At 35.9% G+C, this 25,030-nt stretch overlaps 2 protein-coding genes across 2 annotated transcripts in view; both read right to left on the bottom strand.

Moving 5' to 3' along the window:
* Window positions 1-10,585: 10,585 nt before the first annotated feature.
* Window positions 10,586-23,469, bottom strand: LOC135924183 (GATA zinc finger domain-containing protein 14-like). Its single transcript, XM_065459231.1, is given in 6 exon segments — window positions 10,586-11,443; window positions 11,822-12,182; window positions 12,343-12,651; window positions 13,032-13,594; window positions 16,528-17,103; window positions 23,008-23,469. Coding segments are annotated over 6 exon segments (3,129 nt in total).
* Window positions 23,470-24,798: 1,329 nt separating this feature from the next.
* Window positions 24,799-25,030, bottom strand: part of LOC135924182 (circumsporozoite protein-like) — a 6,192-nt gene continuing 5,960 nt past the window's right edge. The window contains exon 3 of the mRNA XM_065459230.1: window positions 24,799-25,030. This exon is cut by the window's right edge and continues 271 nt beyond it. Coding sequence (XP_065315302.1) covers window positions 24,799-25,030 — 232 coding nt within the window.

Here is a 25,030-nt window from a genome sequence, read left to right as displayed (position 1 = left end):
GGTGAAAATAGGCTTTCTTCTTTTCAACAGGGTGATCCCCTAAGATCGATATTATTCTGTCTAGGAATAGACAATATAGTTTAAAAAAATTAAAAGCAGCTGCCTGTTAGATCTTCATATCTGGTATATAGATGACGGGATTATAAGCGGAAGCCTAGAAGAGATAGATAAAGCCCTATAATTTTGCAAAAGGATGGGCCAGACTTAGGCCTTTTCTTAAACGTCGACAAAACAGAATTCTGTCAGCTCACCTCTCAATCTCCCAACTGCTATGCCTTTAAAAGAGGTTATGGCCGAAGAACTAATACATCTTGGCTCACCAGCTGGAGGTTACTTAGCAGTTGAAGCCTTTTCCAAGCTACTTCGAATAATTTAAACAATATGGAGGAACTACTTATACAACTTACCACATATAAATCTTTCTTATTAATTAAAAATTTCTTCAATATACCAAAGATCCTATATGCTCTACGGTCAACTGCTGTTTTTAAACATCCTAAACCCTTAAGAGCATAGGAATCCATAATAAAAACATCATGGAAAAAATAAGGCATCAAGCCACTCTCCCCTGCAGTAAAGGAGGCTTAGGGCTACGATCACCCATTTATCAATTAGTGGTTTCATCTCGTCCAGATTGGTTTTCTCCTGCGTTGACCCCCTCTCACCCTCCAACATCTATAAGGACATTTTAAAATACACAGAAGATTTTAAAACAAATAAATACGTGGATATTCCAGATGAGTACTTAACATCCTTTGGAAGTAAGGCTCTTAGCCTAATTAAAAAGATTGGCAGAGCCTTAAGAACTAAATCAGGAGGCCCAAAAGAAGGCATCTACTTACGTCAACGTGTAGGAATTCAGATTATAAAATTTAATTTCACATGCCTCATAGGTTCATTCCCCGAAGAGCCCGATTGATCTAGATTTTCTTCTCCTTCCCTAAATTATTTAAAATACCCCCCCCCCCCCTTTATATTTATTATTATACTTTGTATTATGAAGTCGTTGTTTGTTAAATATAAATTTAACTTAAATTTAGAAATATAAATATATATTTTGAAATTTAAAATAAATCATCTCAAAAAAATATTATTAAATAATAATATAACAATTTAAAATTAATTATCTAGAAAAATATATTAAAAGTAATATAACAATTTAAAATAAATTTTCTCAAAAATATATATATTAAATAATAATATAACACATTAAAATAAATTATCTCAATAAAAATAATTCAAAAAAATTATATAACCATTAAAATAGATTATCTCAGAAAAATATATTAAAAAAATTATATAACCATTAAAATAGATTATCTCAGAAAAATATATTTAAAAAATTATATAACATAAAATATATAATCTCAAAATATTATATAACACAAATTATCTCAAAAAAATATATTAAAAAAATAATTTAAAATAAATAATCTCAAAAAAATATATTAAAAAAATAATAAAACCAATTAAAATAAATTACTCAAAAAAATATATTAAAAAAATAAGATCAATAAACTTTAACCCTCCAAAAAATTTATTTAAAAAATAGTATAAGATCAAAAACCCAATCTTAAAAATATTATTTAAAAAATATATCTAACAAAATCTATAAATTATAAGAATAAATTTATTAATAATAAATTCCTCTCAAATAAATAATAAATTTCTTAATTTGTAAAATAGAATACATTGCCGAAATAACAAATTCACCTTGCCTACCACTATAACACATTGCCGAAAATAATATATTGACGCTAACATATATAAGGAAATGCAAATTGCTAGTAAAAAAAATATATTTATTATATTATTGAAAAATTTTATTTAAGACATTATTAGTATCTTATTTCAAATATAAATTATACCTTATTTCTAATATAAATAATTGTCATACGAACCCAACAAATCACTGAGTTAAAATCACTAACGAATATTCTGGTCTTACTATCCTCCGATTTCCTACAGAGGGGAAACTTTTTTAAATAGGAATATTTTTCATGCCTCAAAGATCAAAGTATCAAGTCCTATTCACAATTGATCAGGAAGAAGGTGATAATGCTTTAGATTTATTAAAAAAATAAAAATCATTATGGTTGTGGATATTCTTTACTTCTAGAAAGATATTCGCTCAATTATCTATAATATACATCGGTAAAAATTGTTCGAGGTGTTCAACACAAGTACATTATATATATTATATTAAACGTAATTAAATATTAGGTTCGTATTGAACAAGCATTCATCATAAATGTATTGTAAGATTACGTGAAAGTCTCAATGATTTGAAAGATATCATGATACTTGCTTAAATAACATTTTTAAAACAGAGATATAATATTATTTTTATGGTGTATACTATTTATAAATGTAATAAATTATAAGAAAACTGATGTTTCTGTTATTTTAACTAAATTTTGTAAGTCCTTATTTTTCTGGATTCCGAACTCTGAACCTGGCTCATTGATTTTTTCCTGAACCCCTCTGGAAAATATATCTTAAGATATTATCGTAAAAATATGTTATTTGATAAGACCAAATTCATATATCGAGATTTATAGACTTTCATAGGCTTGAAGACAAAAGGGAAGAGATTATGGATTAAAATATATTTATATTAGTTCTATATATCGGGGTACAGAACAGAGATGGAGTTATAAAAATTGAGTTGGCCCACATATCAGAACATGAAAATCCAAACTAAATTATTCGTACCCTTTAAGTATTCTTTATCAAATAAGTTGTATTTTAAATTTTGGCAAAAAGTTGAAATTAATTTAAATATTTCCTCCATGTTTATTAATATTTTTTTCGCAAGAATATTTTAATTATATTTTCCTACATTTTTTTAAACCTAAACAATGATGAATATTTTAAAAAATTTATCAACCAAAAAAACCTAAAAGTGTTATAATTTAATATAAAATAAATATAACCCGGACCCAATAATAGTTTCAGAAATTATAATAACTGAATCATCGTCTACATTTTTTTCCATTGGAATGTGGAATGTATTAATATATTATTTAATTACAAACAATTTTATGCAATTCAAAAAAATGATATGAGTTTGTATGGGTTATGAGAATTGCGAATATTATATTACAACTTAGAAAATAAAGATATATCGACCAAGAATTTCACAAGATCTGTGTGATTGCTAAGGGAAAAACGAAATTATATTGTTTTGAGATTCGCAAGTCTCGACTTGCACCTAGACAAACAAATCGTTTCAATATTAACGTGGACTCAATTGAGGATTAGGGGAGACTGGGGTTAGTCGAACCAATTTTTACAAAATTGGCTATAGCTCCTGTTTTTTTTATAGATAATATAAAAAATAATATATGATTGGATACCTAAAACTATACTCTATAAAGATGCCTTATAAAAAATCTTTAGAATATAATCATTTTTTTATAATATTATTTTTTGAAAAAGGGAAAATTTTGTTCAACAAGCCCCAATAGCGGGGTGAGGCAAACCACATCAAGGGGCTTCCTAAACCATTAGATTTTTTAGGCCATAATAAATTGAAATGCATTTTTATTTATTAATAATGATATGTATAGAATAATTTTATTGTTTTATTCTTAAAAATATCATAATACTTATAAATCGAAGCTAATTTAATATAAAAATTGAAACTTAATTTTGGCTAATTTAATAAACATTTTGGAAATAAAAAAATATGAATTTTAAGGAGAGATTAAGATTTCTTAGCATAAATCCTAAATACCAATAATAAACAACCATGAAATTGACTTTTCAAGATTTTGAAATTTTTTTCATTATTAACTGCCATAATTGACGTGTATGGTTTAGCAAACCCCGCTAGCTCTAAATTGACAAATCATGATTGAAATAATATCTAAATTTGATAAATACTCATAAAACTTACCCAAATTATAGAAGAGTGTTTAAACTTTGCAATAAAATTAAATTTACTTATAAATGATTATATATTTTAATAAAAATTAAATTTCTGTCATGTAAAAAAAATCTTTTGAAAATTTCATCAAAATTTTATTTCTTAAATAAAATTTTTAGTAATTAATTATTTCAAAATATTTTTTGTCCATAGATATATACTAATGAAAACTATATTAGGATAAAATTTTAACCTTCTGGTATATTTAATTTTAAAATGAGATTAAATGGTTTGCCAGGCACCGGGGTTTATTCCCCTACTATAAAATAACCGTTTTTATACTATTTTTTACATTTTTGACTCAACTCAATGAACAATTTGAAATTCGTCAAATGGCGCCATCCAATTTACAAATACTATTATCAAGAAATCCTTCTGAGGACATATTAAATCTTGATATTTAAAAAAATTAGATATTTCGTTCAATTTCGGATGATATAAATGTATCTAAACAGGATATAAATGTATCCGAAGGTCAATTATTTCAGATCTTGCTATGAAAGATTTATTTTAATAGATATTCTACCGAGATACGCTATGGCAGTATGGCATACTTTAAATATATTTAAGAATTTTTCCCAAAATTATGGCAAAAATATCAATTAGTACAACCACAAATGATGATCTTTTATTCATTACGGAGAATAAACACGTATCTCACAAGTACGACATGATAAAATCGATTGAATGGACTAGCTACACTTAATATACATAGAGATTTAATCCCCAATACAAAACAACATATTGAAAAATTCCCGCAATCACAAATAAAAATACATTCTCATTAATAAACAAGATTTTAATTATCTTTTTTCGGTAGTGCAAATATAAAACCACCTTTAAACCTTTATGTCTTCTAATTGATCATATAAAATAAAACCATCATGAATATATTATTAAGATACTTTTTCATATGTGTGTGGAGGTTGTATTGTTTAAAAAAAATTTTCACGCATTTGTTAAAAATATGGCGTCATATTATTTTATGAGAAAATTTTAAAGGAATCTATATTTATAATTTAAAGTTAATTTGGATAAATAATCAAATGATGTGGTCATATTAATATGTATACACCAATTAACTAAAAAAAATTAAATATTTTTATGAATGCCACATAATTTTTTTTAATTTTTTATTATTTGGTATCAATTGACACTCTTTTTTTTTAACAGGGGTTCATATTTATACATTGGCAGAATATACCTCTGCTATAGAAATTTTAAATGTTAGCCAATTGTTTTTTTATTGGAAATTTTAGAGATACACAATTTCGTCTTTACAATAACCAGGGACCCGGAATGAACAGGAATAAACCGCTAAACCTTTATAAATATCTGAAGCGTAATCGAACAGGTATAATAATTTTTTGAAAGGAGTGACAACCAAAATAAAATAGATAATTTTATATTTTTTCGTTTACATTCTTTTCATATTAAGGTATCAATCCATTTTATAATATTGAATTATTAAAATATTTCTTAAATATCCAAACTGTACTAATTTTTTTAATATGACTTTTTTTAACTGTTCATTATAGTATTAGAGCCATATTCCTATTTTATTATGCAAAATAACTAAATACAAGTATTTGATTTATATTGATTTAATTAATCTAAGTATGATATCATCACCTACCCATTAGTAGTTTGATAGAAGTACCATTATTTTCATATAAATTTAAAAATGTTCAAATTTATAAGGTTTTAATAAAATCTTGTAATTTGAATATATTTTAAAGTGTATTGTTATAGAATTTATTATGAAAAATAGATAGTGTGTTGTCTTGAAATGCAAGTATTTGTAAAGTTGTTCAAATCTATTTTTATATTATTTCCTAGATGTGAGGAATTGTAAATCTTTAAACTAATAACATCCATATGATGTGGCTTACAATTGATGGTGAATTCTAGTTTGGTCCGTGCCAAAATTAACCTAGCCCGTTCCTTTTTTTACTTATAATAATACCTTAAATAAATCAGTTAGGTATTTAAGTGCAAAATCATACTCAAAAGTGACAATTGAGCTCATTTGGAAAGGCATGTTCAAAGGGATCATTTCAAAGATCATGAATCCCTGACTTTCAGAAATTATGGCTTTCTATGTCTATTTTGCCATCAATATCATCGAAATCTAGCCATATTTCTATTGAGCAGTCATTAAGTTCTATGATCAGGGTCAGCATCTACATGACAGGATTTTCGCTGGATGCAAACTCCCCTCAAAAATCTATATCTAACCCCCCCCCCCCACCCCTTATGCCATTATATATAACAATGTATTTTTATGTAAAATATTTCTTTTATCTTTATCCAAAAGGATTATTAACTTCTTGTCTTGTCCCCTAAAAAAATTTACAGGAAAAATGATTTTATTTAGAAAATACGTGATACGTTATATTAAGCGCCCTAAGTGTCATATATAACAGAGTTATATATACAACGGAGAAACGCTTGGTTCTCTCCTGAAAGCCCATCATATGGGATAAAAGATGGAAATAATTAAATAATTAGAGGACCATCCACTTTTTTGGGGCAGGGCGCCGTTACCTGTGCGCGCAAGAGGCAAAGCTACTTACTTAAACGCCCATGGGAAATAAGAGGAGAGGTAAAAAAACCCATGCTCGATTAAGCAAAAACTAAATTATGGTTTTACTTTTATTTAGCAGAGAAACCTGAAATAAACATATGATTAAATAAAATAAAAAATACCAGGCAATCACTTATCAATAAAACTTGTTCTATATTTACAACTTTGAAGATAATCAATAATTCATTCCATGTTCAATATCCATCATACCGGACTCTTTTTTCTATTTAGAAAATAGAAAATACTTGTTCGAAAAATGTATTTCAGAATTATAATATAGATGCTTCCTTTTATTAAAAAATTAATTTTAAAAATAAATGATGTAGTGTCTCTAAATACTTACCGATACCACATATTAATCTGTAAATAAATTATATTTAATAATCCTTTTTTGGTGGTATATGTATTCAATTATGAGATGTGCAATAGAAGGTTAAATTTAAAATTTTTTTTTATTTATATCACTTGAAAAGTATTAATATTTACTTGAAAAGATTGAGATAATTGTCAAATAAACAAAGTTTTTGAATTTCAACTGTAAGGATGATGAACATATTATCTTTCATAAATGTGAATCGCTCTTTCTAAGATTTTAGTGTTAAATGGGAGAAATATTCGATATTTGCCAAATCATAATATTATTTTGATAAAATCTGAATCAGCTCGTTTATAAAAATATGGCCTAATTAGGTCTTTTTAACAAACCTAGTGTAGTTTTTAAACAGTGACGAAGCGACAAGTTTACTACTAGAGATTTTTATATAGTTAAACCATAAAAAAAATTAAAATATATAAATAAGTATATTTCGTCTTTGTTTTTGAGTATTGCTAGATTTTAAATTTTTTAATAAGTTTTTTAAATCGAAATTAAAAATAGATTTAAAATTTAAAAAAAAATTGTTTTACATTAAGTTTATAATTTATTCATTAAAAGTTAGCAGAATATCTATAATATTTTACATTCTAAATAAATTTATTTGATTAAAATAAATTGTGCATAGTCATGGATGGCTAAGCAAGGATTTATAAATTCATTTGCATGATAAAAATATCCCTCACAATCTTGAATTGATATCTATAGATATATATATATACTAGTCTTAATATTTATATAATATATGTTAAAGATAAAAAAAAGTTTTTCTTTAAACCCCCTCTTTTATTATGTTAAAGATAAAAAAGTTTTTTTATCCCCCTCTTTTATTATGTGTAAGATGTAAAAGTTTTTTATCCCCTTCTTTTGTTTATGTTAAAATTAATTAAAGTTTTTTTTATCCATCTCCTTTGTGTACCATAAAATGAAAGTTAAAAAATGTTTTTCTTTTTTTTGGTAATTTTTGTTTTAAGTTAAACACAGTGAGATTAACACATATGGCTTTTGTGTTTTCTCTCACTTTACTGGATTTCTTACTTTAGGAGTCCTCAGTAAGGTGATCCGAAAATATGAGTTAGACCGTTGGGTCCGGGAGACCACCCTGCATCCCAAGGTATATTTTGAGTTTCGGGAAGTTTAGGGGGGTAGGTTTTATCCCCAATTATGTACGATAAAACTAACACAACTCGATTCCACAAAAACGTTCTTTTTTTCACTTTGCGCCAATTTAATTTTAATTTATAATTGCGCCTTTTATTTTCCCTATAAAAGGGACGAATTTTTTATAGTTTGGACTTGATTTTTTTCCTGTAAAATAATTTTGAAATTCTTTATTAATCTTTTTTATGTTTAAAAATAATTTTGGAATTTTTATTAATAAAATATCATGACCCGATCTCAAAGTACTTCATTGGCGCCTGGGGACTCAGACCGCTCAACATCAACGAATATTCGGCTTCGGAACCCTTGTGTAATTATTTACACCGGTTTCGTTTGCAAACAACGAATATATCCGATGATATAGAGAAAGGTATACTATTTCTAACTTACTGCGGACCAACATTATTTGCCAAATTAAAAAATACGTTCTACCCAGAGGCAGTAGAAACCCAAGGGTTTCTAAAAATTAATCAATCAATAGACAAATTCGCCGAACCGCCCAAACAAGCCCGCTACCGACTAAGGAATCGAATTCACCATCTCCACGAATCAATAACCCAATGAAGTACTTTGAGATCGGGTCATGATATTTTATTAATAAAAATTTCAAAATTATTTTTAAACATAAAAAAGATTAATAAAGAATTTCAAAATTATTTTACAGGAAAAAATCAAGTCCAAACTATAAAAAAATCAAGTCCAAACTATAAAAAATTCGTCCCTTTTATAGGGAAAATAAAAGGCGCAATTATAAATTAAAATTAAATTGGCGCAAAGTGAAAAAAAGAACGTTTTTGTGGAATCGAGTTGTGTTAGTTTTATCGTACATAATTGGGGATAAAACCTACCCCCCTAAACTTCCCGAAACTCAAAATATACCTTGGGATGCAGGGTGGTCTCCCGGACCCAACGGTCTAACTCATATTTTCGGATCACCTTACTGAGGACTCCTAAAGTAAGAAATCCAGTAAAGTGAGAGAAAACACAAAAGCCATATGTGTTAATCTCACTGTGTTTAACTTAAAACAAAAATTACCAAAAAAAAGAAAAACATTTTTTAACTTTCATTTTATGGTACACAAAGGAGATGGATAAAAAAAACTTTAATTAATTTTAACATAAACAAAAGAAGGGGATAAAAAACTTTTACATCTTACACATAATAAAAGAGGGGGATAAAAAAACTTTTTTATCTTTAACATAATAAAAGAGGGGTTTTAAAGAAAAACTTTTTTTTTATCTTTAACAATATATATTTATTTAAAATATATTATTTTTATTTTTTAGATAAAAAAGCGTTAAATACATGCTTAAAAGGTATCTATAAAAAGATACAGATACCTCTGAAATGATACAGATACTTTTTATATATCTCTGATAATAAATAAATTTTCAATAATATAATTAACATCATTGCTTTTAAAAGTGAAAAATTTTTTTATTAAAATTATTTTCTCTCCATTTATTGAAAAAAATAAATAATATTAAATTTCTATCTTATATCTATATTTTATAATAGTAAATTTTTTAACTTAGTAAAAATAATATTAATATTTTTTACGTATAAAAATTATGATTTTTATTAACGAAGTCAGTTTAGTTTTTTTTAACTTAATTTAAGAATTTTGTAGGAAAATGCTTCTATGGAAATTTCATTAGTGTTTTTGAATATACAGAAGTTTTTACAAAATGGAAAGTAAGTAGAGTTAAGGTTAGATTTAGTTATGGTTAGGGTATAGGATTAGGATTACGGCTAGGGTTAGGGTTAGAGTTAGTGCTAGGGTTAGGGTTAGGGTTAGCGTTAGGGTTAGGGTTAAGGTTAGGGTTAGAGTTAGGGTTAAGGTTATGGTTAGGGCTAGAGTTACGGTTAGGGCTAAGGTTAGGGTTAGCGTTAGGGTTAGGACTAGGGCTAGGGTTAAGGTTAGGTTTAGGGTTAGGATAAGGGCTAGGGTTAGGATTAGAGCTAGTATTAGGGATAGTGTTAGGGCTAGGTTTATTTTTGGGGTTAAGGCTAGGGTTAGGGCTAGGGTTTAGATGAGGTTAGGATTAGGTTTAGGGTTTGTGTTAGGGTTAGGGTTTAGGGTTTGGGTTAGAGATAGGGCTAGGGTTAGGGTTATATTTAGGGTTATATTAGGTTTAGGGTTAGGGTTTAGGTTAGGTTTAGGGTTAGGGTTAGGGTTTAGGGCTAGGGTTAGGGATATAGCTAGGATTATGGTTAGGGTTAAGATAAGGGTTAGGATTATGGTCATGGTTAGGTTTAAGGCTAGGGTTAGGGCTAGCGTTAGGGTTAGGTTTAGAGTTAAGGTTAGGGTTAGAGTTACGGTTAAGGTTAGTTTTAAGGTTAGTGTTAGGGTTAGGGTTAGAGCTAGAGTAAGGGTTAGAGCTAGAGTTAGGGTTAGAGGTAGGGTAAGAGCTCGGGCTAGGGTTAGGGTTAAGTTTATATTTAGGGTTAGGGTGTAGGTTAGCGTTTAGGTTAGGGTTTGGGCTAGAGTTACGGTTAGGGCTAGGGTTAGGGTTAGGGTTAGCGTTAGGGTTAGGGACTAGAGTTACGGTTAGGGCTAAGGTTAGGGTTAGCGTTAGGGTTAGGACTAGGGCTAGGGTTAAAATTAGGTTTAGGGTTAGGATAAGGGCTAGGGTTAGGATTAGAGCTAGTATTAGGGATAGTGTTAGGGCTAGGTTTATTTTTGGGGTTAAGGCTAGGGTTAGGGCTAGGGTTTAGATGAGGTTTAGGATTAGGTTTAGGGTTTGTGTTAGGGTTAGGGTTTAGGGTTTGGGTTAGAGATAGGGCTAGGGTTAGGGTTATATTTAGGGTTATATTAGGTTTAGGGTTAGGGTTTAGGTTAGGTTTAGGGTTAGGGTTAGGGTTAGGGTTAGCGTTAGGGTTAGGATTAGGGTTAAGGTTAGGGTTAGAGTTACGGTTAAGGTTAGTTTTAAGGTTAGTGTTAGGGTTAGGGTTAGAGCTAGAGTAAGGGTTAGAGCTAGAGTTAGGGTTAGAGCTAGAGTTAGGGTTAGAGGTAGGGTAAGAGCTCGGGCTAGGGTTAGGGTTAAGTTTATGTTTAGGGTTAGGGTGTAGGTTAGCGTTTAGGTTAGGGATTGGGTTAGGGCTAGGGCTAGAGTTAGAATTAGAGCTAGGGTTAGAGCTAGGATTAGAGCTAGGGTTAGTGTTAGGGCTAGGGTTAGAGTTAGGGTTAGAGTTAGGGTTAGGGTTAGGTTTAGGGTTAGGGCTAGGTTTATGGTTAGGGCTGGGGTTAGGGTTAGGGTTGGGGTTAGAATTAGGGCTAGCGTTAGGGTTAGGGTTTGGTTTAAGGCTAGGGCTAGGGTTAGAGTTAGGGTTAGGGTTAGGGTTAGTGTTAGGGTTAGGGTTTTGGTTAGGATTAGGGTTAAGGTTAGGCTTAGTTTTATGCTTAGTGTTAGTGTTAGGATAAAGGTTATGGCTAGAGTTTGGGTTAGGGTTAGAGCTAAGATTAGTGTTAGGGCTAAGGTTAACATTGGCGTTAGGGCTAGAGTTAAGGTTAGGGCTAGGGTTTAGATGAGGTTAAGGATTAGGGTTAGGGTTAGGGTTAAAGCTAGGGTTAAGGTTAGGTTTAGGTTTATGCTTAGGGTTAGGGTTAGGGTTAGGGTTAGGGCTTAGGTTAGGGATAGGGATAGGGATAGGGCTAGGATTATAGTTATGGTTAGGGTTAAGATAAGGGTTAGGATTATGGTCATGGTTAGGTTTAAGGCTAGGGTTAAGGTTAGTTTTATGGTTAGGGCTAAGGTTAGGGTTAGCGTTAGAGTTAGGGTTAGGATTAGGATTAGGATTGGAGCTAGTGTAAGAGCTCGGGCTAGGGTTAGGGTTTAGTTTATGTTTAGGGTTAGGGTTTAGGATAGGGTTAGGGTTAGGGTTAGGGCTATTATTAGGGTTAGGGCTAGGGTTAGAGCTGGGGTTAAGGTTAAGATTAGGGTTAGGGTTATGGTTAGGTTTAGGATTAGGTTTAAGGTTAGGGCTAGGTTTAGGGTTAGGGTTCTAGTTAGGGTTAAGATTAGGGTTAGGGTTAGGGTTAGGGTTAGGGTTACGGTTATGGTTAGGGTTAGGGTTAGAGTTAGGGTTAGGGTTAGGGTTAAGGTTAGGGTTAGGTTTAGGATTGGGGCTAGGGTTATGGTTAGGTTTAGGGTAAGGTTTAGGGTTAGGGTTATGGGTTAGGGTTATGGGTTACGGTTATGGGTTAGGGTTAGGGTTATGGGTTAGGATTAGGGTTCGGGTTAGGGTTAGGGTTAGGGCTAGGGTTAAGGTTAGGTTTAGGTTTATGCTTAGGGTTAGGGTTAGGGTTAGGGTTTGGGTTAGGGATAGGGCTAGGATTCGGGTTAAGATTAAGGTTAGGTTTAGGGTTAGGGTTAGGGTTAGGGTTTTGGTTAGGATTAGGGTTATGGCTAGAGTTAAGGTTAGTGTTAGGGCTAGAGTTTAGATGAGGTTTAGGGTTAGGGTTAGGGTTAGGGCTAGGGTTAAGGCTAGGTTTAGGTTTATGCTTAGGGTTAGTGTTAGGATAAAGGTTATGGCTAGAGTTAGGGTTAGGGTTAGAGATAGGATTAGTGTTAGGGCTAGGTTTAGAATTAGGGTTGCTAGGGTTTAGATGAAATTTCGATTTAGGTTTAGGGTTAGCGTTTGGGTTAGGAATTATAGTTAGGGTTAGGGATATGGCTAGAGATAAGGTTAGGGTTAAGTTTGGGGTTAGGGTTTATAGTTAAGGTTAGGGATAGGGCTAGAGATAAGGTTAGGGTTAAGTTTAGGGTTAGGGTTAGGGTTAGGGTCAGGGTTAGATCTAGTCTTTAGTTTAGGTTTAGTTATCGTATTTGGGTTATGGTTAGGTTTAGGATTTGGGTTTAGGGTTAGGGATAGGGATAAGGCTAGGGTTAAGTTTAGGGTTAGAGTTAGGGTTAGTGTTAAGATAAGGATTAGGGTTAGGGTCATGGTTAGGTTTAAGGCTAGGGTAATTTTTAGCGTTAGAATTATGGTTATAGTTAGGGTTAAGGTTAGGGTTAGGGTTAGAGCTAGATTTAGAGTTGGGTTATGTTTAGCATTAGGGTTAGGGTTATGATTTATATTAGAGTTAGAGTAAGAGCTCAGGCTAGCGTTAGGGTTAGAGTTAGTGTTAGTGTTAGAATTAGGGTTTTGGTTAGGATTAGGGTTAAGGTTAGGTTTAGGTTTATGCTTAGGGTTAGTGTTAGGATAAAGGTTATGGCTAGAGTTTGGGTTAGGGTTAGAGCTAGGATTAGTGTTAGGGCTAGGGTTAACATTAGGGTTAGGGCTAGAGTTAAGGTTAGGGCTAGGGCAAAGGTTTGGATGAGGTTTAGGATTAGGGTTATGGTTAGGGTTAGGGTTAGGGCATGGGTTAAGATTAGGTTTAGGTTTATTCTTAGGGTTAGTGTTAGGATAAAGGTTATGGCTAGAGATATTTTTAGAGCTAGGATTAGTGTTAGGGCTAGGTTTAGAATTAGGGCTAGGTTTAGGGTTAGGGTTAGGGTTAGGGTTATAGCTAGGGTTAAGGTTAAGATTAAGGCTACGCTATTGGTTAGGTTTAAGGTTAGGGGTAGGGTTAGGGATAGGGTTAGGGTTAGGGTTAGGGTTAGGGTTAGGGATAGGGATAGGGATAGGATTATGGTTAAGGTTAGGGTTAAGATAAGGGTTAGGATTATGGTCATGGTTAGGTTTAAGGCTAGGGTTAAGGTTAGTGTAATGGTTAGAGCTAAGGTTAGGGTTAGCGTTAGAGTTAGGGTTAGCATTAGGATTAGGATTGGAGCTAGTGTAAGAGCTCGGGCTAGGGTTAAGATTTAGTTTATGTTTAGGGTTATTTAGGTTAGGGTTTAGGTTAGGGTTAGGGCTAGTATTAGGGTTAGGGCTAGGGTTAGGTTTAGGATTAGGTTTAAGGGTAGGGCTAGGTTTAGGGTTTGGGTTAGGATGTGGGAAAGGGTTAGGGTTAGGGTTATAGTTAGGGTTAGGGTTAAGGTTAAGGTTTGGTTAAGGTTAGGGTTAGGGTTAGGATAGGAGCTAGGGTTATGGTTAGGTTGAGGGTTAGGTTTAGGGTTAGCGTTAGGGTTATGGGTTAGGGTTAGGGTTAGGGTTCGGGTTAGGGTTCAGGTTAAAGTTAAGGTTAGGTTTAGGGTTAGGGTTAGGGTTTTGGTTATGATTAGGGTTAGGGCTAGAGTTAAGGTTAGGGCTAGGGTTAAGGTTAGGTTTAGGTTTATGCTTAGCGTTAGGGTTAGGTTTAGGGTTAGGGTTTAGGTTAGGGATAGGGATAGGGCTAGGATTATGGTTATGGTTAGTGTTAAGATAAGGGTTAGGATTATGGTCATGGTTAGGTTTAAGGCTAGGGTTAAGGTTAGTGTTATGGTTAGAGCTAAGGTTAGGGTTAGCGTTAGAGTTAGGGTTAGGATTAGGATTAGGATTGGATCTAGTGTAAGAGCTCGGGCTAGGGTTAGGGTTTAGTTTATGTTTAGGGTTAGGGTTTAGATTAGGGTTAGGGTTAGGTTTAGGATTAGGATTAGGTTTAAGGTTAGGGCTAGGTTTAGGGTTAGGGTTATGGTTAGGGTTAAGATTAGGGTTAGGGTTAAGGTTAGGGTTAGGATGGGGGTTAGGGTTAGGGTTTGGGTATGGTTAGGGTTAGGGTTAGGGTTAGGGTTAGGGTTAGGGTTAGAGAAAGGGTTAGGGTTAGGGTTAAGATTAAGATTTGGTTAAGGTTAGGGTTAGGGTTAGAGCTAGATTTAGAGCTGGGTTATGTTTAGCATTAGGGTTAGGGTTATGATTTAGATTAGAGTTAGAGTAAGAGCTCAGGCTTGCGTTAGGGTTAGAGTTAGTGTTAGTGTTAGAATTAGGGTTAGAGTTAGGATTAAGGTTAGCTTTAAGGTTAGGATTAGGATTAGAGCTAAGGTAAGAACTCGGGCTATGGTTAAAGGTAAGGTTAGGGTTAAGGCTAGGGTTATATGTTAGGATTAGGGTTAGTGTTAGGGTTAGGATAAGGGTTAGAGTTAGAGCTAGTGTTAGGGTTAGTGTTAGGGCTAGTTTATAGCGTTAGGGCTACGGTTAGGGGTAGGGTTTAGATGAGTGTTAGGTTTAAGATTAGGGCTAGGGGTTAGGGTTAAGATTACAGTTAGGATTAAGGTTAGGGTTAGGGTTGGGGTTAAGTTAGGTTTAGGTTTAGGGTTAGGGTTAGATCTAGGGTTAAGGTTAAGATTAGGGTTGGGGTTGGGGTTAGGGTTAGGGTTAGGGTTAGGGTTAGGGTTAAGGCTAAGGTTAGGTTTAGGGTTAGGGTTAGGGTTAGTGTTAGGGTTAGGGTTTTGGTTAGGATTAGGGTTAAGGTTAGGTTTAGGTTTATGCTTAGGGTTAGTGTTAGGATAAAGGTTATGGCTAGAGTTTGGGTTAGGGTTAGAGCTAGGATTAGTGTTAGGGCTAGGGTTAACATTAGGGTTATCGCTAGAGTTAAGGTTAGGGCTAGGGCTAAGGTTTGGATGAGGTTTAGGATTAGGGTTATGGTTAGGGTTAGGGTATAGGGCTAGGGTTAAGATTAGGTTTAGGTTTATTCTTAGGGTTAGTGTTAGGATAAAGGTTATGGCTAGAGATATTTTTAGAGCTAGGATTAGTGTTAGGGCTAGGTTTAGAATTAGGGCTAGGTTTAGGGTTAGGGTTAGGGTTAGGGTTATAGCTAGGGTTAAGGTTAAGATCAAGGCTACGCTATTGGTTAGGTTTAAGGTTAGGGGTAGGGTTAGGGATAGGGTTAGGGATAGGGTTAGGGTTAGGGTTAGGGTTAGGGATAGGGATAGGATTATGGTTAAGGTTAGGGTTAAGATAAGGGTTAGGGTTAGGGTTAGGGTCAGGGTTAGATCTAGTCTTTAGTTTAGGTTTAGTTATCGTATTTGGGTTATGGTTAGGTTTAGGATTTGGGTTTAGGGTTAGGGATAGGGATAAGGCTAGGGTTAAGTTTAGGGTTAGAGTTAGGGTTAGTGTTAAGATAAGGATTAGGGTTAGGGTCATGGTTAGGTTTAAGGCTAGGGTAATTTTTAGCGTTAGAATTATGGTTATAGTTAGGGTTAAGGTTAGGGTTAGGGTTAGAGCTAGATTTAGAGCTGGGTTATGTTTAGCATTAGGGTTAGGGTTATGATTTATATTAGAGTTAGAGTAAGAGCTCAGGCTAGCGTTAGGGTTAGAGTTAGTTTTAGTGTTAGAATTAGGGTTAGAGTTAGGATTAAGGTTAGCTTTAAGGTTAGGATTAGGATTAGAGCTAAGGTAAGAGCTCGGGCTATGGTTAGGGCTAAGGTTAGGGTTAGGGCTAGGGTTATATGTTAGGATTAGGGTTAGTGTTAGGGTTAGGATAAGGGTTAGAGTTAGAGCTAGTGTTAGGGTTAGTGTTAGGGCTAGTTTATAGCGTTAGGGCTACGGTTAGGGGTAGGGTTTAGATGAGTGTTAGGTTTAAGGTTAGGGCTAGGGGTTAGGGTTAAGGTTACAGTTAGGATTAAGGTTAGGGTTAGGGTTGGGGTTAAGTTAGGTTTAGGTTTAGGGTTAGGGTTAGATCTAGGGTTAAGGTTAAGATTAGGGTTGGGGTTGGGGTTAGGGTTAGGGTTAGGGTTAGGGTTCGGGTTAAGGCTAAGGTTAGGTTTAGGGTTAGGGTTAGTGTTAGGGTTAGGGTTTTGGTTAGGATTAGGGTTAAGGTTAGGTTTAGGTTTATGCTTAGGGTTAGTGTTAGGATAAAGGTTATGGCTAGAGTTTGGGTTAGGGTTAGAGCTAGGATTAGTGTTAGGGCTAGGGTTAACATTAGGGTTAGGGCTAGAGTTAAGGTTAGGGCTAGGGCAAAGGTTTGGATGAGGTTTAGGATTAGCGTTATGGTTAGGGTTAGGGTTAGGGCTAGGGTTAAGATTAGGTTTAGGTTTATTCTTAGGGTTAGTGTTAGGATAAATGTTATGGCTAGAGATATTTTTAGAGCTAGGATTAGTGTTTGGGCTAGGTTTAGAATTAGGGCTAGGTTTAGGGTTAGAGTTAGGGTTAGGGTTATAGCTAGGGTTAAGGTTAAGATTAAGGCTACGCTATTGGTTAGGTTTAAGGTTAGGGGTAGGGTTAGGGATAGGGTTAGGGATAGGGTTAGGGTTAGGGTTAGGGTTAGGGTTAGGGTTAGGGTTAGGGTTAGGGTTAGGGTTAGGGTTAGGGTTGGGGTTAGGGTTAGGGTTAGGGTTAGGGTTAGGGTTAGGGTTAGGGTTAGGGTTAGGGATAGGATTATGGTTAAGGTTAGGGTTAAGATAAGGGTTAGGATTATTGTCATGGTTAGGTTTAAGGCTAGGGTTAAGGTTAGTGTTATGGTTAGAGCTAAGGTTATGGTTAGCGTTAGAGTTAGTGTTAGCATTAGGATTAGGATTGGAGCTAGTGTAAGAGCTCGGGCTAGGGTTAGGGTTTAGTTTATGTTTAGGGTTATTTAGGTTAGGGTTTAGGTTAGGGTTAGGGCTAGTATTAGGGTTAGGGCTAGGGTTAGGTTTAGGATTAGGTTTAAGGTTAGGGCTAGGTTTAGGGTTTTGGTTAGGATGTGGGAAAGGGTTAGGGTTAGGGTTATAGTTAGGGTTAGGGTTAAGGTTAAGGTTTGGTTAAGGTTAGGGTTAGGGTTAAGATAGGAGCTAGGGTTATGGTTAGGTTGAGGGTTAGGTTTAGGGTTAGCGTTAGGGTTATGGGTTAGGGTTAGGGTTAGGGTTCGGGTTAGGGTTCAGGTTAAAATTAAGGTTAGGTTTAGGGTTAGGGTTAGGGTTTTGGTTATGATTAGGGTTAGGGCTAGAGTTAAGGTTAGGGCTATAGCTAGGGTTTAGATGAGGTTTAGGATTAGGGTTAGGGTTAGGGTTAGGGCTAGGGTTAAGGTTAGGTTTAGGTTTATGCTTAGCGTTAGGGTTAGGTTTAGGGTTAGGGTTTAGGTTAGGGATAGGGATAGGGCTAGGATTATGGTTATGGTTAGTGTTAAGATAAGGGTTAGGATTATGGTCATGGTTAGGTTTAAGGCTAGGGTTAAGGTTAGTGTTATGGTTAGAGCTAAGGTTAGGGTTAGCGTTAGAGTTAGGGTTAGGGTTAGGATTAGGATTAGGATTGGATCTAGTGTAAAAGCTCGGGCTAGGGTTAGGGTTTAGTTTATGTTTAGGGTTAGGGTTTAGGTTAGGGTTAGGGTTAGGTTTAGAATTAGGTTTAAGGTTAGGGCTAGGTTTAGGGTTAGGGTTATGGTTAGGGTTAAGATTAGGGTTAGGGTTAAGGTTAGGGTTAGGATGTGGGTTAGGGTTAGGGTTTGGGTATGGTTAGGGTTAGGGTTAGGGTTAGGGTTAGGGTTAGGGTTAGGGTTAAGGTTAGGGTTAGGGTTAGAGAAAGGGTTAGGGTTAGGGTTAAGGTTAAGATTTGGTTAAGGTTAGGGTTAGGGTTAGGATAGGAGCTAGGGTTATGGTTAGGTTTAGGGTTAGGTTTAGGGTTAGCGTTAGGGTTATGGGTTAGGGTTAGGGTTTTGGTTATGATTAGGGTTATGGCTAGAGTTAAGGTTAGGGCTAGGGCTAGGGTTTAGATGAGGTTTAGGATTAGGCTTAGGGTTAGGGTTAGGGCTAGGGTTAAGGTTAGGTTTAAGTTTATGCTTAGCGTTAGGGTTAGGGTTAGGGTTAGGGTTTAGGTTAGGGATAGGGATAGGGATAGGGCTAGGATTATGATTATGGTTAGGGTTAAGATAAGGGTTAGGATTATGGTCATGGTTAGGTTTAAGGCTAGGGTTAAGGTTAGTGTTATGGTTAGAGCTAAGGTTAGTGTTAGCGTTAGAGTTAGGGTTAGGATTAGGATTAGGATTGGAGCTAGTGTAAGAGCTCGGGCTAGGGTTAGGGTTTAGTTTATGTTTAGGGTTAGGGTTTAGGTTAGGGATAGGGTTAGGTTTAGGAATAGGGTTAGGGTTAGGGTTTTGGTTAGGATTAGGGTTAGGGTTAGGGTTAGGGGTTAGGGTTAAAGTTAGGGTTAGGTTTAGGGTTAGGGTTAGTGTTAGGGTTAGGGTTTTGGTTAGGATTAGGGTTAAGGTTAAGTTTAGGTTTATGCTTAGGGTTAGTGTTAGGATAAAGGTTATGGCTAGAGTTTGGGTTAGGGTTAGAGCTAGGATTAGTGTTAGGGCTAGGGTTAACATTAGGGTTAGGGCTAGAGTTAAGGTTAGGGCTAGGGCTAAGGTTTAGATGAGGTTTATGATTAGGGTTATGGTTAGGGTTAGGGTTATGGCTAGGGTTAAGATTAGGTTTAGTTTTATTCTTAGGGTTAGTGTTAGGATAAAGGTTATGGCTAGAGATATTTTTAGAGCTAGGATTAGTGTTAGGGCTAGGTTTAGAATTAGGGCTAGGTTTAGGGTTAGGGTTAGGGTTAGGGTTATAGCTAGGGTTAAGGTTAAGATTAAGGCTACGCTATTGGTTAGGTTTAAGGTTAGAGATAGGGTTAGGGATAGGGTTAGGGTTAGGGTTAGGGTTATGGTTAGGGTTAGGGTTAGGGTTAGGTTTAGGGTTAGGGTTAGGGTTAGGGATAGGAATAGGATTATGGTTAAGGTTAGGGTTAAGATAAGGGTTAGGATTATGGTCATGGTTAGGTTTAAGGCTAGGGTTAAGGTTAGTGTTATGGTTAGAGCTAAGGTTAGGGTTAGCGTTAGAGTTAGGGTTAGCATTAGGATTAGGATTGGAGCTAGTGTAAGAGCTCGGGCTAGGGTTAGGGTTTAGTTTATGTTTAGGGTTATTTAGGTTAGGGTTTAGGTTAGGGTTAGGGCTAGTATTAGGGTTAGGGCTAGGGTTAGGTTTAGGATTAGGTTTAAGGTTAGGGCTAGGTTTAGGGTTTGGGTTAGGATGTGGGAAAGGGTTAGGGTTATAGTTAGGGTTAGGGTTAAGGTTAAGGTTTGGTTAAGGTTAGGGTTAGTGTTAGGATAGGAGCTAGGGTTATGGTTAGGTTGAGGGTTAGGTTTAGGATTAACGTTAGGCTTATGGGTTAGGGTTGGGGTTGGGGTTTTGGTTATGATTAGGGTTAGGGCTAGAGTTAAGGTTAGGGCTAGGGCTAGAGTTTAGATGAGGTTTAGGATTAGGGTTAGGGTTAGGGTTAGGGCTAGGGTTAAGGTTAGGTTTAAGTTTATGCTTAGCGTTAGGGTTAGGGTTAGGGTTAGGGTTTAGGTTAGGGATAGGGATAGGGCTAGGGTTATAGGTTAGGATTAGGGTTAGTGTTTGGGTTAGGTTTAGGTTAAGGGTTAAGGTTAGCGTTACGGTTAGGATTAGAATTAGAGCTAGGGTAAAAGTTCGGGCTAGGGTTAGAGCTAAGGATAGGGTTAGGGTTAGGGCTAGAGTTATTTGTTAGGATTAGGGTTAGTGTTAGGGTTAGGATAAGGGTTAGAGTTAGAGCTAGGGTTAGGGTTAGTGTTATGGATAGTTTAGGATTAGCGTTAGGGCTACGGTTAGGGTTAGGGTTTAGTTGAGTGTTAGGTTTAAGGTTAGGGCATGGGATTAGGGTTAAGGTTACAGTTAGGATTAAGGTTAGGGTAAGGGTTAGGGTTGGGGTTAAGTTAGGTTTTGGTTTAGGGTTAGGGTTAGAGCTAAGGTTAAGGTTAAGATTTGGTTTAGGGTTAGGTTTAAGGTTAGGGCTAAATTTAGGGTTTGGCTTAGGGTTAGGGTTAGGGTTAGGGTTTGAGTTAGATTTAAGGATAAGGATAGGGATAGGGATAGGATTATGCTTAGGGTTAGGGTTAAGATAATTGTTAGGATTATGGTCATGGTTAGGTTTAAGGCTAGTGTTATGGTTAGAGCTAAGGTTAGGGTTAGGGTTAGGGTTAGGGTTATGGTTCGGGTTAGGGCTAGGTTTATGTTTATGCTTAGGGTTAGTGTTAGGATAAAGGTTATGGCTAGAGTTAGGGTTAGGGTTAGAGTTAGGGTTAGGGTCATGGTTAGGTTTAAGGCTAGGATTAGCCTTACTGTTACGCTTATGATTAAGGTTAGGGTTATGGTTAGCGTTAGGGTTAGGGTTAGGATTAGGATTAGGATTAGGATTAGGATTAGGGTTAGGGTTAGGGTAGGATTAGAGTTAGGGTTAGCGTTAAGGTTAGGGTTAGGGTTAAGATTAGGGCTAGGGCTAGGGTTAGGGTTAGGGTTAGGGTTATGGTTAGGGTTAGAGTTAAGGTTAGGGTTAGGGTTAAGATTAGGGCTAGGGTTAGGGTTAGGGTTATGGTTAGGGTTAGGGTTAGAGTGAAGGTTAGGGTTAGGTTTAGGGTTATGGTTAGGATTAGGGGTTAGAATTAGGATTAGGGTTAGGGTTAGGGTTAGGGTTAGGGTTTGGGTTAGGATTAGGGTTAGGGCTAAGTTAAGGTTAGGGTTAGGGCTATTGCTAAGGTTTAGATGAAGTTTAGGATTAGGGTTAGGGTTAGGGTTATGGTTAGGGCTAGGGTTTAGGCTAGGTTTAGGTTTATGCTTAGGGTTAGTGTTAGGATAAAGGTTATGGCTAGAGTTAGGGTTAGAGATAGGGTTAGTGTTAGGGCTAGGTTTAGAATTAGGGTTGCTAGGGTTTAGATGAGGTTTCGATTTAGGTTTACGGTTAGGGTTTGGGTTAGGGTTAGGGTTTATAGTTAGGGTTAGGGATATGGCTAGAGATAATTTTAGGGTTAAGTTTGGGGTTAGGGTTTATAGTTAAGGTTAGGGATAGGGCTAGAGATAAGGTTAGGGTTAGGTTTAGGGTTAGGGTTAGGGTCAGGGTTAGATCTAGTGTATAGTTTAGGTTTAGGTATCGTATTTGGGTTAGGGTTAGGTTTAGGATTTGGGTTTAGGGTTAGGGATAGGGATAAGGCTAGGGTTAAGTTTAGGGTTAGGTTTAGGGTTAGAGTTAGGGTTAGTGTTAAGATAAGGATTAGGGTTAGGGTCATGGTTAGGTTTAAAGCTAGGGTAATTTTTAGCGTTAGGATTAGGGTTAGAGTTAGGGTTATAGTTAGTGTTAAGGTTAGGGTTAGGGTTAGAGCTAGAGTTAGAGCTGGGTTATGGTTAGCATTAGGGTTAGGGTTAGGAATTAGTTTAGAGTTAGAGTAAGAGCTCAGGCTCGTTAGGGTTAGAGTTAGGGTTAGTGTTAGAATTAGGGTTAGAGTTAGGGTTAGCTTTAAGGTTAGGATTATTAATAGAGCTAAAGTAAGAGCTCGGGCTAGGGTTAGGACTAAGGATAGGGTTAGGGCTAGGGTTTTAGGTTAGGATTAGGGTTAGTGTTTGGGTTAGGTTTAGGTTTAGGGTTACGGTTAGGATTAGAATTAGAGCTTGGGTAAAGGTTCGGGCTAGGGTTAGAGCTAAGGATAGGGTTAGGGTTAGGGCTAGAGTTATTTGTTAGGATTAGGGTTAGTGTTAGGGTTAGGATAAGGGTTAGAGTTAGAGCTAGGGTTAGGGTCAGTGTTATGGCTAGTTTAGGATTAGCGTTAGGGCTACGGTTAGGGGTAGGGTTTAGTTGAGTGTTAGGTTTAAGGTTAGGGCATGGGATTAGGGTTAAGGTTACAGTTAGGATTAAGGTTAGGGTAAGGGTTAGGGTTGGGGTTAAGTTAGGTTTAGGTTTAGGGTTAGGGTTAGAGCTAAGGTTAAGGTTAAGATTAGGGGTAGGGTTAAGGTTAGGTTTAGGGTTAGGTTTAAGGTTAGGAAATTTAGGGTTTGGCTTAGGGTTAGGGTTTGAGTTTGAGTTAAGGATAAGGATAGGGATAGGGAAAGGATTATGGTTAGGGTTAGGGTTAAGATAAGGGTTAGGATTATGGTCATGGTTAGGTTTAAGGCTAGTGTTATGGTTAGAGCTAAGGTTAGGGTTAGGGTTAGCGTTAGGGTTAGGGTTCGGGTTAGGGCTAGGTTTATGTTTATGCTTAGGGTTAGTGTTAGGATAAAGGTTATGGCTAGAGTTAGGGTTAGGGTTAGAGATAGGGTTAGGGTCATGGTTAGGTTTAAGGCTAGGATTAGCCTTACTGTTACGCTTATGATTAAGGTTAGGGTTATGGTTAGCGTTAGGGTTAGGGTTAGGGTTAGGATTAGGATTAGGATTAGGGTTAGGGTAGGATTAGGGTTAGGGTTTAGGTTAGGGTTAGGGTTAGGGCTAGTATTAGGGTTAGGGCTAGGATTAGAGCTAGAGTTAAGGTAAAGATTAGGGTTTGCGTTATGGTTAGGTTTAGGATTAGGTTTAAGGTTAGGGCTAGGTTTAGGGTTAGGGTTAGGGTTTTGGTTAGGTATAGGGTTTTGGCTAGAGTTAAGGTTAGGGTTTTGGCTAGAGTTAAGGTTAGGGTTAGGGCTAGGGTTTAGATGAGGTTTAGGATTAGAGTTAGGGTTAGGGTTATGGCTAGGGTTAAGGTTATGTTTAGGTTTATGCTTAGGGTTAGTGTTAGGATAAAGGTTATGGCTAGAGTTAGGGTTAGGGTTAGAGATAGGGTTCATGTTAGGGCTAGGTTTAGAATTAGGGTTAGGGCTAGGGTTTAGATGAGGTTTCGATTTAGGGTTAGGGTTAAGGTTTATAGTTAGGGTTAGGGATATGGCTAGAGATAAGATTAGGGTTAAGTTTAGGGTTAGGGTTAGGGTCAGGGTTAGATCTAGTGCTTAGTTTACGTTTAGGTTACGTATTTGGGTTAGGGTTAGGTTTAGGATTTGGGTTTGGGGTTAGGGATAGGGATAAGGCTAGGGTTAAATTTAGGGTTAGGTTTAGGGTTAGAGTTAGGGTTAGTGCTAAGATAAGGATTAGGATTAGGGTCATGGTTAGGTTTAAGGCTAGGGTAATTTTTAGCGTTAGGATTAGGGTTAGGGTTAGGGTTAAGGTTAGGGTTAGGGTTAGAGCTAGAGTTAGAGCTGGGTTATGGTTAGCATTAGGGTTAGGGTTAGGATTTAGATTAGAGTTAGAGTAAGAGCTCAGGCTAGCGTTAGGGTTAGAGTTAGGGTTAGTGTTAGAATTAGGGTTAGAGTTAGGGTTAGCTTTAAGGTTAGGATTATGATTAGAGCTAATGTAAGAGCTCGGGCTAGGGTTAGGACTAAGGATAGGGTTAGGGCTAGGGTTATAGGTTAGAATTAGGGTTAGTGTTTGGGTTAGGTTTAGGTTTTGGGTTAAGGTTAGCGTTACGGTTAGGATTAGAATTAGAGCTAGGGTAAAAGTTCGGGCTAGGGTTAACATTAGGGTTAGAGCTAGAGTTAAGGTTAGGGCTAGGGCTAGGGTTTGGATGAGGTTTAGGATTAGGGTTATGGTTAGGGTTAGGGTTAGGGCTAGGGTTAAGGTTAGGTTTAGGTTTATGCTTAGTGTTAGTGTTAGGATAAAGGTTATGGCTAGAGATATTTTTAGAGCTAGGATTAGTGTTAGGGCTAGGTTTAGAATTAGGGTTAGGGCTAGGGTTAGGGTTATGGTTAGGGTTAGGGTTAGGGTTAGGGTTACGATTGGGGCTATGGTTTTGGTTATATTTAGGGTTGGGTTTGAGTTAGGGTTAGGGTTAGGGTTATGGGTTAGGGTTAGGGTTAGGGTTAGGGTTAGGGTTAGGGCTAGTGTTATGGGTTAGAGTTAGGGTTAGGGTTAGGTTTAGGGTTAGGGTTATGGTTAGGGTTAAGATTAGGGTAAGGGTTAACGTTAGGGTTAGGGTTAGGATGTGGGTTAGGGTTTGGGTATGGTTAGGGTTAGGGTTAGGGTTAGAGTTAGGGTTAGGGTTAGGGTTAAGGTTAGGGTTAGGTTTAGGATTGGGGCGAGGGTTATGGTTAGGTTTAGGGTTAGGTTTAGGGTTAGGGATAGAGTTATGGTTTAGGGTTAGGGTTCCGGTTAGGGTTCGGGTTAGGGTTATGGTTAGGGTTAGGGTTAGGGTAAAGGTTAGGTTTAGGTTTATGCTTAGAGTTAGGGTTAGGGTTAGGGTTTTGGTTAGGGATAGGGATAGGGATAGGGCTAGGATTGGGGTTAAGGTTAAGTTTAGGTTTAGGGTTAGGGATAGGGTTTTGGTTAGGATTAGGGTTATGGCTAGAGTTAAGGTTA

This window comes from Gordionus sp. m RMFG-2023, chromosome 2 (genome assembly GCF_954871325.1).
Source record: "Gordionus sp. m RMFG-2023 chromosome 2, tfGorSpeb1-WG-v2, whole genome shotgun sequence".
NCBI classification, from domain to species: Eukaryota; Metazoa; Nematomorpha; class Gordioida; order Chordodea; family Parachordodidae; genus Gordionus; species Gordionus sp. m RMFG-2023.
This window is presented reverse-complemented; position numbering and strand designations above follow the sequence as displayed.